This window comes from Leucoraja erinacea, chromosome 7 (genome assembly GCF_028641065.1).
Source record: "Leucoraja erinacea ecotype New England chromosome 7, Leri_hhj_1, whole genome shotgun sequence".
Lineage (NCBI taxonomy): Eukaryota > Metazoa > Chordata > Chondrichthyes > Rajiformes > Rajidae > Leucoraja > Leucoraja erinaceus.
In genome coordinates this window covers 45,211,721-45,226,857 of record NC_073383.1, presented here as the reverse complement: position 1 = coordinate 45,226,857, position 15,137 = coordinate 45,211,721, and the positions used below count along the sequence as shown (strand labels likewise).

At 46.1% G+C, this 15,137-nt stretch overlaps 1 protein-coding gene across 2 annotated transcripts in view; it reads right to left on the bottom strand.

Moving 5' to 3' along the window:
• The window catches only part of fastkd2 (FAST kinase domains 2), a 62,045-nt gene that overhangs the window by 6,503 nt on the left and 40,405 nt on the right, over window positions 1–15,137 (bottom strand). For both annotated transcript variants that reach the window (XM_055638434.1, XM_055638433.1), the window contains exon 11: window positions 7,012–7,126. In XM_055638434.1, the coding sequence (XP_055494409.1) occupies window positions 7,012–7,126 (115 nt within the window). The remainder of the gene's footprint in view (window positions 1–7,011; window positions 7,127–15,137) is intronic.

The following is a 15,137-nucleotide window of genomic DNA, read 5'->3' as shown; positions in this document are numbered from 1 at the left end:
CCCTCCCGATCTATGTCCAAGATACCTCACATATCCTTCGTCTCTTTAAAGATTTCCGCTTTCCAGGCCCCTACTCCCTCATCTTTTCTATGGATGTTCAGTCACACCACACCTCCATCCTCCACCGAAAGGCATTAAAAGCCCCCTGTTTCTTCCTCGACCGCAGAATCTGCCAATTTCCCTCTACTGTCTCCTCCACCTAGCTGGGCTGAGACAGTCCTCACTCTCAACAACTTCTCCTCTGACTCCTCCAACTTCCTCCAAATCAAAGGCGTAGCTATGGGCACCCGCAAGGGCTCTAGTCATGCCTGCCTCTTTGTAGGGTGCGTTGAACAATCCCTGTTCCAGGCATACACTGGCCTATCCCCGAACTCTACATTCATGCTACCTCCTGCACCCATGCAGAAATCATGAACAACATTAACTGCACCACCAATTTCCATCCTGCACTCAAATCACTTGGACCATCTCAGCCACCTCCTTTCCCTTTCTTGATCTCACCGTCTCTATCACAGGAGATAGATTATCAACTGACATCTATTATAAATCTACTGACTCCCGCAACTATCTAGACTACACTTCTTCCCACCCTGCTTCCTGCAAAGACTCAATCCCCTACTCCCAAGTGCTCCATCTACGCCGCATCTGTGCCCAAGATGAAGTGTTCCATACCAGGACATCCGCGATGTCCTCATTCTTTAGGGAACAGGGAATCATAGATGGAAGACGGGAACCCTGGCCCTAACACGGGTCTCCTTGGCACCACTCAGCTCCGCTCTTACTCCCCCTTCCTCCAGTCGCAACAGTGACAGAGTCCCCCTGGTCCTTACCTTTCACCCCATCAGCCATCACATACAACACATAATCCTCCAACATTTTTGCCACCTCCAACGGGATCCCACCATCTCCACCCCTTTCCGCCGAGACCGTTCCCTCCACAACTCCCTGGTTAACTCATCCCTTCCCACCCAAACCACTCCCTCCCCAGGTACCTTCCCCTGCAACCGCAGTGGATGCAACACCTGTCCCTATACCTTCTCCCTCGACTCCATCCAAGGACCCAAACAGTCTTTCCAGGTGAGGCAGAGGTTCACTTGAACCTCCTCCAACCTCATCTACTGCATCCGCTGTTCCAGGTGTCAACCTCTCTACATCAGAGAGACCAAGCGCAGACTCGGCGATCATTTAGCTCAACACCTCCGCTCAGTCCGTCTTAACCAAGCTGATCTCCTGGTGGTCCAGCATTTCAACTCCCCCTCCCATTCCCAATCTAACCTTTTTGTCCTGGGCCTCCTCCATTGTCAGAGTGAGACCCAGCACAAATTGGAGGAACAGCACCTCCTATTTCACATGGGAAATTTACACTCCAGCGGTATGAGTTAACTTCTCTAACTTCAGGTAGCCCTTGCTCTCTCTCTCTCCTTTCCCTCCCCCTTCCCAGTCCACCCACTTGTCCCACTGTTCCGCCTACTTTCTTTCTTTGTCCTACCCCCTCCCCTGACATCAGTCTGAAGAAGGGTCTTGACCTGAAACGCTGCCAATTCCTCCTCTCCATAGATGCTGCCTCACCCGCTGAGTTTCTCCAGCATTTTGTGTCTACCTTCATATTTCGCTTGGGCAGCTTACAATCGGTATGTGTACTCATTTCCCTAAAGTCAAGTAACCCTTGCATCCCCTCTCTCTCCATCCATCCCCTACTCTAGTCGTTGTATTGGTGTCAATGTCATCCTGCTGAGTTTAATTGTTTGTAACTCATTTTCACCTAGCCCAAAGTTAACTATGGCTTGTTGCTTTCATCACGTTATTTTTTTGCATATCTTTCATTCATTTGTTCTATATCTCTCTATATCACCACTATATCTCGTTTCCTTTTCCCCTGACACTCAGTCTGAAGAAGGGTCTCAACCCGAAACGTCACCTATTCCTTTACTCCCGAGACCTGTCTGACCTGTCGAGTTATTCCAGCTTTTTGGGTCCATCTTGGATTTAAAACAGCACCTGCAGTTCCTTCTTACACGTAAAGTAAGGGTTTGATCATACTCTTATATGGTATAATTTGCCTGGATAGCACACAAAACATTTTCACTGTCTCTCAGTAAACGTGACAATAATAAAAAATTACCAATTATCACAGAACATTTTTCTTTTAATGAAAACCTATAACTGCAGATGTATCCAACAGAAAACCCGAGCCATTAACTCTGTTTCAGCTTCAGCAGGCACTGCGGAACCCGCTGAGTGTTCCAGCAATTTCCCCTCAATTCCTCTTGGTGTATGTACATAGTTGTCCAGTTGCTCACTGCAAATGTTGCATGAACACCCCCTCAAACATACCAGAATGGCATAAAGGTGTGGTAGTTATGTTAGAAGCACAGCAAATTAGAGGGTTTAACAAATAATTTGAGAAAAAGATTTAGATTTAAATAGCACCTTTCACAACTTTAGGACATACTAAACCGCCTTACCATTTCCTGAACGGCAGTCACTGATGCAATTCAGGAAACCAGCATCCAATTTATTCCCAGAGACGGCAATGGGATAAAAAAAAAGAGCGATTTAAATTGGTTAAGTATTATTTGAATCAAGGGATATAGTACCATTGCTGTTTATTGAAGAAAGTGCCTTGTGATATATCACTGCTACATGAGAAAGAAGACAGGGGTCTGTTTAACATCATCCAACAGACTTTGACACTGCAGCACTCCCACAATATCCACCACAATAAATCTGTAAATACAATGCTGGTCGATATCAAAGAGAATATTAAGCTGTTAGACTATTGTGTAAAAATAAAATCAACAGTTTACTGCTGTATGTTGAGGAGAGGAACCTGCCACCTTGCATTGGCGTTGGCACAACTCCAGGCCCACACCCAATGTGATTGGCACTTAACTGCCCTCACAGGCTGCTGTTATTTGATTGAATCAAACTACCGCCCACAGGATCGCCTTCAACATCTCAGGAAAAGGTAGAAAGTGATTAATGCTGACCGTAGCAGCATCAGACACATTGCAAAAATGAATAAAGATATCTTGACCTCATGGTCCTGTTGAGACTGTCAAAAACAAACTCCTTGAAGAGCTATTAAAACAAAGGGGAACTAACTTTATGTCTACCGAAACCTGATGGTTACATATGATATTTACAGGTAGTTCTGCTGGTTGGAAACACTTTATACCAGGGGCCGGCAACCTTGTTCTGCATAGAGGCCAGGACGCATGTCTGTGAGCTGATGGCGGGCCACATCTATCGTGTGTTCACATAGACCTCGCACCCATCCCAACCCGGATGGCAGGCATCAAATCACGTGTTCACATGGATCCCGCCCCTTCAAGGACGCCACCGGGAGCACTGGCCCCTAGTTATGGGCGCTCACCAACACGGCGTACCTAGGTCCATTGCATTGGCTCTGTCCTGAAGGCGGTGGCTCAAATACTCATACTCACTTGTCCCCGGTCTATTGACAACCCCGATCCCGATAATGAAGCCCAGACACAGAAGGTGCGTGGCCATACTGGCGGCTTTGCGCTGGATGCGGTACAGCCAGAGTTTGGCACTCGGCGGCTCCGCAATTGCGGCCGCCAGCGTAGGCCTCCTTGCGTCACCGTGCCTGGGCAACGGGCCCGGGAGGTACTGGAGATGAAGGAAGACAGCGGGCCGGATGACTACGGAAAAAAACAAAAACGCCTGCGGGCCGGATGATTTTGGGTTACGGGCCACATTCGGCCCGGGGGCCGTAGTTTGCCGACCCCTGCTTTATACAAAGGGTGCAGAAGCATGGAAGTTAGGAGCAGGAATAGACCTTTTTGGTCCTTCATGCCTGCTCTGCCATTCCATACATTTTCTCTTTTGCACTACTGTCGTACACATGTTTGGATATGAAATGACCTGCCTGGATAGCACGCAAAACAACGTTTTTCACACATTTCTGTGGCAAGCGAGATACTGGCAGAATTGAATGTATAAAGAGAGGGGTACAGTTTAAAGGAGATGTGCGGGGCAAGTTGCTTTACACAGAGAGTGGTGGATGCCTAGAACGTGCTCCCTGGGGTGGTGATGGAGGCAGATGCGATAGATGCATTTAAGAATTTTTTGGATATGCAGGGGATAGTGGATTATGGACCACCTGCAGGCAGGGAAGTTTAGTTTAATGGCACAGATATTATGGGCCAAAGGATCTGTTCCTCTGCTGTTCTTTTCTTTGTTCTATGATAGTACAGGTGCACAACCTTTTATCCGAAGATCCAAATAACGAAAACCTCCGAATAGCGACATTCTTTCGGTCCTTGAAGAAAGGTCCTTGAAAACGTTCACCGAGGGCGGCCCGCAGAGGTGACAGCGGAACCTCCGGTCGGTCCTCGAAGAAAGGGGAACTAAATCCCCATTCATATAAGAGAAGGTGAGGGTATATTGCGCGGGAGGGTTAATAATTGACAATATGCTGCTACCTGCCAGCTGCGTTAAAAAGTTCCTACGGTAGACTCACGATACACAGTGTATCGTGAGTCTTGCGTGGGAACCTTTTAACTCAGCGTGCAGGCAGCAGTAGATTGTCGCTCCCTTCAGTTTCACCCCACCTACACCCCTCTGCTTCCCGACCATGTGTGTGACCCCTTCCCTCCCCTCTCCAGCTCCCCGCTCATTGCACCGGCGCGGGGGCTTTGTACTGTCTTCACGTCGCGATGCTAGCAGCACAGTGCCAGTCACCAGAGACGTCAGGACCAACGGAACACCGACCCCCAGGCCCACTGCAAGCACGGAGATCCCAGATCAGCAACTCCAGCCCAGCCCCGTTCCAACTCCAGAGGAACACGCTCCCCGTATGGGCAGAAGCTGATGGTGTGCAAGGGGTACGTCTTGTTCTTGGGGTGGCGCAGCTCGGGCTGTGGGCGAACTGCCACGTCGCCGTAGCGGCCCATCGGGGAGCGGATTCCTCTGGAGTTGGAGGGGGAGGGGGGTATTGTGCTGTTTGATCGCCCCCTACTATTCCAGGGACAGGGAGACAGGACGTTCACCGAGGGCGGCCCGCAGAGGTGACAGCGGAACCTCCGGTCGGTCCTCGAAGAAAGGGGAACTAAATCCCCATTCATAAAAGAGAAGGTGAGGGTATATTGCGCGGGAGGGTTAATAATTGACAATATGCTGCTACCTGCCCGCTGTTAAAAAGTTCCCACGGTAGACACGATACACAGCGTATCGTGAGTCTTGCGTGGGAACTTTCTAACTCAGCGTGCAGGCAGCAGCAGATTGTCGCTCCCTTCAGTTTCACCCCACCTACACCCCTCTGCTTCCCGGCCATGTGTGTGACCCCCATCCCTCCCCTCTCCAGCTCCCCGCTCATTGCACCGGCGCGGGGGCTTTGCACTGTCTTCACGTCGGCGATGGCAGCAGGCCAGTGCAGTCACCGGAGACGTCAGGACCAATTGGACGTCGACCACCAGGCCCACCGCAAGCACGGAGAACCCAGAGACCCACAGCCTGCAGCAGCCCAGCCCAGCCCCGCTCCAACTACAGAGGAACCTGGGTTGCGGATGACGGGGCGCAGCTCGGGGCGTCGTAGGGGCCCATCGGGGAGCGGGTTCCTGTTGGTCCTGACGTCTCCGGCCACCTGCTATCCTCCGGGAACTGTACCGCCCTTGCAGGAGAGTGGGGTTGTTTGCAGTTGCAGAGGGAGGGGGCAAGGCGGTACAGTTCCCAGTCTCAGCTCCAGTCCAGGGGGGTGGCCGGAGACGTCAGGACCAATGGGACCGCGACCCCCAGGCCCACTGCAAGCACGGAGATCCCAGAGACCCACAGCCAGCAGCAACTCCAGCCCAGCCCCGCTCCAACTCCAGAGGAACATGTAGGGGCAGAAGCTGATGGTGTGCAAGGTGTTCTTGGGGTGGCGCAGCTCGGGCTGTGGGCAAACTGCCACTTGTCGCCATAGCGGCCCATCGGGGAGCGGATTCCTCTGGAGTTGGAGGGGGAGGGGGGTATTGTGCTGTTTGATCGCCCCCTGCTATCCCAGGGACAGGGAGACACAGCGGCGTTTTAGACTGGTGGGCAATCACTTCCAAAGTTCTGCCCACACAGTCAGTACACCTCTCCTACACTGCATCTCATACAAACATTTATTCTGCATGAAAAAACGACATTGAAGACTCAAACTCGCGACCGAGTAACTGCCGGGATCAAGGCGCAAACTCGCGACCTTGCGGATATGAGCCGAGCACTCTACCACTGAGCCAGCCATTAAAATCTACGCTAAAAAAATTCCATTCCGAAGACCGACAAATTCTGAATTACGCAAAGTGTCTGGTCCCAAGGCTGTCGGATAAAAGGTTGTGCACCTGTATTAGCTTAAGTGAAGAAATTACAGAATATGGAACCAAGGCAGTGAAAATTAAGCTGATCCTGGAAATGTAAAATAAAAGCAGGTACATTCACAACGTTTAAGAAACATTTAGACAGATACATGGAGAGGACAGGTTTAGAGGGATATGAGCCAAATACAGGCAGGTAGGACTAGCGTAGATGAGACATGTTGGTCGATGTGGAAAGTTGGGCCAAAGGGCCTGTTTTCATGCTGTATGTCTATGACTAAACTGAAATAACTGGAAACACCCAACAGAAAAGCTCTGAGGAAGGAGTTTCATGTGAATCGTTTACTGTTTCTCTTCCTACAGACGTGGCCTAACATGCGGATTATTTCCAGCAATTTCAGTTTTCACTTTTATGATGGAACCAAGGCAGGTGGAAGGAGTGTAGAATAGAGTAAAGCTAAATGGCTGTCTCTTGTTCTTCCGTCTCCGAGTAACGTTACAAATAAAGTGAAACCAACAAAAAAAGCATAAATAAGCATTTTAATTAGATGCCAGTGAAACAAACCAAAATCTAGCCAGAAGAAAACACACCAAAGTAGTGAAAATGTTGTTCTCAATCAGGCACTAGGCTGAATTTTGTCCAATTGATTTTGCTTGGCCACTTCAGCTTGGAAAGTTATCAAGCCAAATAAGTTATTGTAATACTCACCAATGCTACTTGATAGCCCAGTGTCTTGAGATGCCGAACCTTCAGTGCCAACCTGTCTTTAGGGTGCACTGACCCAAGACAGAAAGCAGATGCTGGTGCACAAATCACAGCCACCCTGGAAGACACAAATAGCAGTTACATTGCAAGGAATGTTCTTTAAAGTGTTGTGCACAAGAAGAAAATGAAAAATTCACACCATTGCAACTGAACTTTCTTTAAAACCATTATTATTTTGCTTTTGTACTTTTCAAAACAAATGAAGTTCCTCTTTGTTTTCAGAACATCACAGGGACATAGATTTCAACACAATTATAATCCATGTTATACAATTTCAAGCTTTAATTTTGACGTTGGGAGTGGTGAGTCATGGTGGATGTCAAGTGTCATATTGGGTCCCAGTGCAAGATTGGGGCTTTCTTTATTTTGCACATAAGTCTAATACTTCTAAGTTACCGTCAGATTTTCAGACACCGCAAAAGTTCAGGCCCAACTGATTATTGACTCTGGGAAGGATCATAATTAAGCCTTACCCAGTTCCAAGCTATTATTGAGATAAAATATTCTTGAAGGCTATCATGAGAGATAGCTTGATGTTGTGCAGAATCTTCCAATCATTGTACATTTATAAAACATATACAATTTCTTGCTTTTCATTCATTGGCAGAATTGTATATATTAATATTAGCTGTTATTCAGAAAGTGGAATTAAGAAAAATATGAACATTATTATCTTTAACAATTACATATTGTATTTTTAAAAATATTGCATGCTTCTATAACCTGAATTGGATATGATGCTAGTAATGAATTAGGGAACATTTTTGCATTACCTGGGTCGAAATAGTTATAACGCAGTTTTGATAAGGATTTAATGAACCACTTAAAAGTTACTTTGGAAATTGGGAAGCAGAAAAAAAAGCTCTTGGATTTAAACATACAGGTAGAAAGATCTGGGGTTCCATGTAACATTTTGGTGGTAGTCATAGAAACATAGAAAATAGGTGCAGGAGTAGGCCATTCGACCCATCGAGCCTGCACCGCCATTCAATATGATCATGGCTGATCATGGCTAATCTTACGCCAATGACTCTAAGAACACAGCTGTCAGTAGTTAAAGGGAATAAATAGGACATTAAAGAGTTTAAGTAATGTCTTGACCGAGACTGGATAGGAATGAGTTAAGGTATTCCCAGCATTTATGGTGGTTCAGAACAACTCCAGTTAGACAGGATTAATGCCGTCTGAAGCACCTGCACCGCTCGGCCTCGCACCTTCCTGTTGGCTGGCGGAGGAGGGGAGGCGGTGGCGAGGCGATCCCAACTGTCTCCCCCTTTGGTGGCGGCACTTGGCGGGGGACAGGGACTGCCAAGGCAGCGGGCCGGTGATGACACCGTTGTCCGAGGAGCGCTGCCCTTCCTTCCTCCCCACCTGCTCTGCCCCTCACCCCCCCCCCCCCTCTCTCTCTCTCTCTCTCTCTTGTACACTCCCCTCCAGCCCCTCTTATCCTGGGACCCTTCCTCTCCATCCCACCCTGATCCCCATTTCCGCCTCTATTCAGTCCTCACTGACATCCCCTGTGCTCCTCTCCCCATCTACCCTCCCCCCCTCTATTCATCCTTCACTGATCTCCCTATCCACCTCACATTGATTCTCTTGCCACTCCCCATCCATCCTAAACTGGTCCCCCAATTCATCGTGTATTGACCCCCTCCCCATTCATCCTGTACTGATCCCCCATCCATCCTGTACTGACCCTCCCATTCATCCTGTACTGACCCCCCATCCATTTATCCTGCACCGATCCACCTATCCATCCTGTAGTGATCTCCTCATTCTTCTTTTACTGATCCCCTCATTCATCCTGTACTGATCCCTCCGTTCATCCTGCACAGACCCTCCGATCCACACTGCACTGACGCCCCCCATCCATCCTGTACTGATCCCCCCATTCAAGAAGAATGGGGGGATCAGTCTGAAGAAGGGTCTCGACCCGAAACGTTTCCTTCGCTCCATAGATGTTGGCTCACCCGCTGAGTTTCTCCAGCATTTTTAGCTAGACCCATTCATCCTGTACTGATCCCCCCCGTCCATCCTGTACTGATCCCCCCGATATCTCCCGCGCTCTCCCCTCACAATTTTACCTACTCCAACCAACGCACACTAATTCCCCTGCCTCAATCCATCAATTCCGCACCGATTGCCTTCTCAACCCCTCACCATCTATCCATCCCGCACACCCCCTGACCCTACTGTACTGGAAATGTCTTCAGAGCAAACATTTACTATGTTTGATAACAGAATGCAATCAAATGTGCTCTAATTCCTAATGTTATTATTTGTTATAATCCATAAAGATGTATTGATTAAATTGTGAACACGTGAAACATTAAAACCGCAGTGTTCGATTGTCACTGCTACCGTTGACACGTTATTACAGAATTCATTTTAACGGCAAATCAATGCTCTTAATATGGAGTATCAGTACTGTAGTTATTTAATGAGCAACATTCACAACTATACGTTGGATTTATCCAGGTTTTACTTCTACAGTCGGTCAAATACATCACAAATTTGGTCAGGAGATATTTCAGTTGAAATTTTAACATTAATTCTGGTGGGAATGATGGAAACAGCATTTATCAATAATTTTTAAAAAATCTGGTGCGTACAAAATGGGTATCTTCATTGCTGTTCACAGCCCATACATCTAATCTGAATGTCCGGTAATTTGGCGTTTTGACACCTTTAAACATATTACCAAAAGAACATTTACTGCAGTTATGTCCTTTGGCCATCTCTTGTCAGTTAGTGTAATGTTTAACCTGTCAGATGGGTATAATCAGTTTTAACAGCTATTATAATAAAATGCCTTTAGAAATTTCCTTGCAACCTGTATATTTTGTTGTGGATAAATTATGTGGGAAACGAGAGTGTTTCTGTACCAATAGCAATAACGACCTATGCTTTGGCTATGTCATGATAATTTTCAGTCCTTCACAGAAAACATGCTTGCATCAATCTGTAGTGTGCATGGTTAAGCATATATGTGATCATGGTCCAGGATTTATTGACACAGGTTGATCATACGCTGAATAATCCAAACACATTTTTGTTTGGAAGTGGAAAGAAATAATAGAAATTGCATTCATTGCAACGTGTAAAAAGAGTTGAGATATTGCATTATAACTTTGCAGCATGTCATTGTGGTATATATCATATATATATTGGTGAATATGTTTAATTTGTGACTTTATTTGAACCCGAATAATATGTGAATGCTTCATTGAGCATAATTCCGAATGGTAACTACATACTTCGTCCGAGCACATTTTCGCACACGTCATGCAAGCCGTCTTAAATGACCACCTAAACTGTCATTTGGCAACCTAAAAAGCTGCCTAGGTTGCCCGGCTGGCAACAGGGAAAAAAAGTTAAGTGAGAGCCCTGTGAGACCAAACAACTAACGTCCAGTTTACAAAATAACGTGGAGATTTATACATCAACAGGTCAGAAAGAGTGGAGCGTATATTAATTATTTTTTAAAGCATCTGTTGTTGAAGATTAATGAGTTGTTCGTTGCTTGCGGAATCCCTCAAGTTTTTCATGTGGTTTTGTATCAAGTTGCATCGTTTCAGGTTTCACATTTGGAATCTATTTTGGAGCTGGGTTCAGCTGGGGGTCCACGGAAGTTGGTAGAATTCTGCTTACTGGGAATAAAGACCCGAGGCAGCGCAGCGCGACCACTTCCCGTCTCTCGGGCGTGCACGTTGACACTAACACATGCCGATTCACATTTACACACACACGGACATACGCAGGTGCGATCGTATTTTATGCACGGGCAACGCATAATGCTGAAGGGACTCGACACGAAACGTCACACATTCCTTCTCTCCAGAGTGCCTGCATGTCCCGCTGAGTTACTCCAGCTTTTTGAGTCTATCTTCAATTTCAGAGTTAAATTAAAAAAACAGAGTGCTGGAGGAACTCAGCAGGCTAGGTGGCATCTGTGGAGGGAATGGATTAGAAATTGTTTCGGGCCAGGGTTCTTCTTCAATAGGTATTATTTTATCGACAGAGAAGAATTTGGAACTTTTATTGAAAAAGGAATCATGATTGGCGACAGCACATTTGACCCTGCCCCCTCGGAAAGCAACTCTATATTATACATGCTGTTATTTCAGAAAACAAAACCTTGCCATTAGTGTATTGTGTTGCAAGCAACAAGGAAGAAAAAAACCATATAATGAAATTTTTACGTTTTTGAAAGATAAAGGTTCCAACCGATAACAATTGACTTTGAAAAAGCAACAATTAATTAACAACTAAAAAAGAACTTCCCAAACACGTCTATTTATGGTTGCTTCTTTCAGTTTGGTCAATGTCTATGGCGAAATATTCAAACTCGTGGATTGCAACAATGGTATGCCAAGCCTGACAACGCACTTCTCATTAAGCAATTACAAGCTCTTGCCTTTGTCCCCCCTGAAGATGTTCAATAAATATTTGATGAATTGGTGTACTCCTTAAATGCAAAAGTGAAGAAATGTTAAGTGAATTTTTGGTTTACTTCGAAAGTACATGGTTAGGAATAGTTCAAAGAGGGAGGCGAAGGAGACCACTTCACGATTGTGAATTGTGGTCAGTCTACACTCGAATTCAGGATAATTTGCCAAGAACAAACAATTCTCTTGAAGGTTGGCATCAGGCCTTTAAAAAGAGACTTAGTGTAACTCATCCCACAGTGGCCAAATTACTTAAAATGATCAGAAGTGAACAGGCATCAAATGACATGTTCATTGAGCAGGCATCTACAGGGATTGACATTTCAAAGCCTAACAAAAAATATGCTGCCATTAACAAAATAATAAAATCTATTTGCAATTCTTACAATAAAGAAGGATTGGCTTTCCTAAGAGACTTAGCTTACAATTTTTAATTGATTTTTATTCCTATTCCTATAATTTTGTTGTACCTTGTCACACTTTGAAATAGTTAAATTGTTGATCCTGGTCACATTTTAAATTAGTTATATTTTTATTCCTTGTTACATTTTATATTAGTTTAAATTGCTGTTCCTTGTTACATTTTAAATTAGTTTAATTGTTATATCTTGTTACATTTTAAATTAGTTAAATTGTTGTATCTTGTTACATTTTAAATTAGTTAAATAATAAATTTGTTTGTGTATTCTTGCAGCAAATATAGCTTTTAAAAAAGGTTTCAGTGTTTCATACCTATTTAACATTTACGGTTCATCTGCGTTCGACGTCAGATTGTTTTTTGGCTTAAAATCTGGCGAGGAACGAACATGACAGTGAAAAACCTCTGTGGCAATCACAGCAATTTGTAGTCACTGCAACCATTTTATAAACGCAAACTCAAGCTCCCCCCCACACTCCAGTCTCCACCTCCCCCCCCCCCCCCCACCCTCCCGTCTCCCCCCCTGGCCAGTGATGCATATCACTTCCTCTGTGGCAATCGCAGCACCTTGGAGTCACTGCCAAAGATCATAGAGCGGATTATTTTTGTAAGCGTTGATCTACCACGGTGCTTGGGGTTAAGAGCTGGAATCTCTCTCTCTCTCTCGTTCTTTCTCACTCCCTCTCATCCATCCATCTATCCATCTATCTCTCGCTCTCCCTCTCTCACTCTCCTGACATTCCCGGAATCATTATCCCGTGTGTGGGTCGGGGTCCGGGGGTCGGTGAATCACCATGGTGTGGGGGTTGGGTGTCGATGACGGTGCATCACGGTCAGTGACGCTGGGTGGGCGGAGAGACCAGACTGTCCCCAACTCTGCTGCAGCTGACGGGGACGTTGCTGGGTTTTCGGTCCCGTGTGTCGGCTGCCCGGAGCTGCGGCCCCGTGTGTGTGTGCGCTGCTGACCCACAGCCCGTTACAGTGCGGCCACGAGGCGGAGGGCGAGGGAGAGTGGGGGCTGTCCCGAGGGATGTGACCCTTCGACCGCTTACACCTTGGTGCTCGGGTTCAGAGTGCCCAGTCACCTTCCATCCCCAGGCGGTCTTGTGTGGGAAAATGACCCCCACCCTCCCGTCTCCCCCGGCCAGTGATGGACGCGGAGGTCTGGACCAATTGCTGACAAGTCACCGCCCCCCGGTGACTTCATGTTCGTTATTTGGCGTTGCGTCCGTTCGGTTATTTGGCTTTTCGCAAATCCCCCTTTCAGTTTGTGGCTTTTAGGCAACCCGCCCTTTCGGTTCTTCAGCTTTTCGGCGCTGTCCGTTCCGTTAGTTGACTTTTCGGCGTTGTCTCAGTTCGGTTATTTGGCTTCCACTTCTTCGCTTCGGCTTCTCGTCCTTCGACACCACGTCCGGGTACCCGTAACAATATCCCTTAATCTTATTGAGATTCTGGCTTTACACTGTTTTCGCAATAAAACAGCAACTAACGGGTGCCCTCAGAATGGCGAACTTGAGGACTAACCCGTATTTAAAGGATGGTACACCCCTCCCTTTAAACGAGATTAGAAATTAAACATAACTAGCGCAGCAGATATACCCCAACTGCAGATAGTAAGAGGTCTATGAGAACGGTAGAATTACAGAAGAGAATGGGGCTTGATTTTATCCTAGCAGTAAAAAGAGGGACATGCGTCATAATTGGCCGAGAATATTGTACTTTTATCCCCGATGCTTCCTCCAACATTACCGACTTGGCAGCCCTTGGTTCTTGGTTTCTTGGTCCTCCAAAATATTCCAAATGGAATTTAAACTGGACGTGGTGGAGGGAGGACTTAAGCCAGAAGGGGTTTTTGGGAAGAACGAGCTACCTTAAATTTAGTTGCATCTGGTTGGGTAACTATGGTAGGGTGGAGATTATTCCATGCTTTAATTGTGCGAGGGAAGAACGCATTGCTGTACACCTCTGTCTTGGTAGCTGGAATCACAAATTGGATCGAATGCCCACGTCTGCTCCTAATTGGTTTGGGTCTGGTGTAGGTCTTGTAATCTATGTCGAGCTGACCATTTAACAATTTGTAAAAACAGGTCAAACAGTGAGCTTCACGTCTGCCTTGGAGAGGGTTCCACCCCAGAGAATTCAGAAGTTTGGTAACACTAGCTTCTCTCTCATAGGTGTTAGTAACAAATCGAGCTGCCTGTCTTTGGACACGTTTGATGGAAGAAATGTTTTTATTTGTGTATGGGTCCCATGCTGCAACTGCGTAGTCCAAATGAGGTCTAACGAGGGTGAAGTATAGCTTCAGAAGTTGAACAATGATGAAAGTTGCGCCTCAGAAAATTTAGGACACCTGTTGCTTTCACCGTTGCATGATGAGTCTGCCCATTCCAACGCAGATCATTCTGCAATTTGATGCCAAGATACTTGGTTTGTTTGGATTCTTCAAGGGTGGCACCAAATATATTGTAAGATGTTTCGCCTGGATTCCTCTTTCTGGTGACAAGCATGGTTTCACATTTGGAAGGGTTGAACTGCATGCCCCATTGTTGTGACCACTCAACCATTGTATCGAGATCCTTCATCATCAGCTGACTTAATTGGACGGTACAGCAAACAGTCATCAGTGAATAGTCTGGTCGTACTTGCGACTTTTTCCATGGATGTCATTTATGTAAAGCAAAACAGATGTGAGCCAAGTACTGCGCCCAGAGGTGTACCACTCAACACTGGATGCCAATTGGAGCTCTATACGTTCACACACACCCGCTGAAGACGATTTGTCAGGAAACTGGAAATCCATTGTTTCGCGTTGGAACGAATACCATAGAAGTCAAGCTTCCGAAGCAGTCTCTGGTGTGGGATAACATCAAATGCTTTAGAAAAGTCCAGTACTACTAAATCCGTGATGACGTTACCATCAAGGTGCTTGGCCAAGTCATTTGTCATCAGGATAAGCTGAGACTCACATGATCTATGCCTCCGAAATGCATGTTGGTTGTCAGCAAGAATGTTATGTTTGCTCACGTGTCGCATCAGATTACTATCAATTAAAGCCCTTATCAGAATGGAAGTGGCTAAAATAAAGAAGATAGGAGCTGATTTCCATGATTATAGCTCCAGGGGACTTTGGTGGCCATTTAATATGTTTGGCAGGACTTGGGGAATTATTGCCCACTATGGATTGATTATATTACTAATTGTAC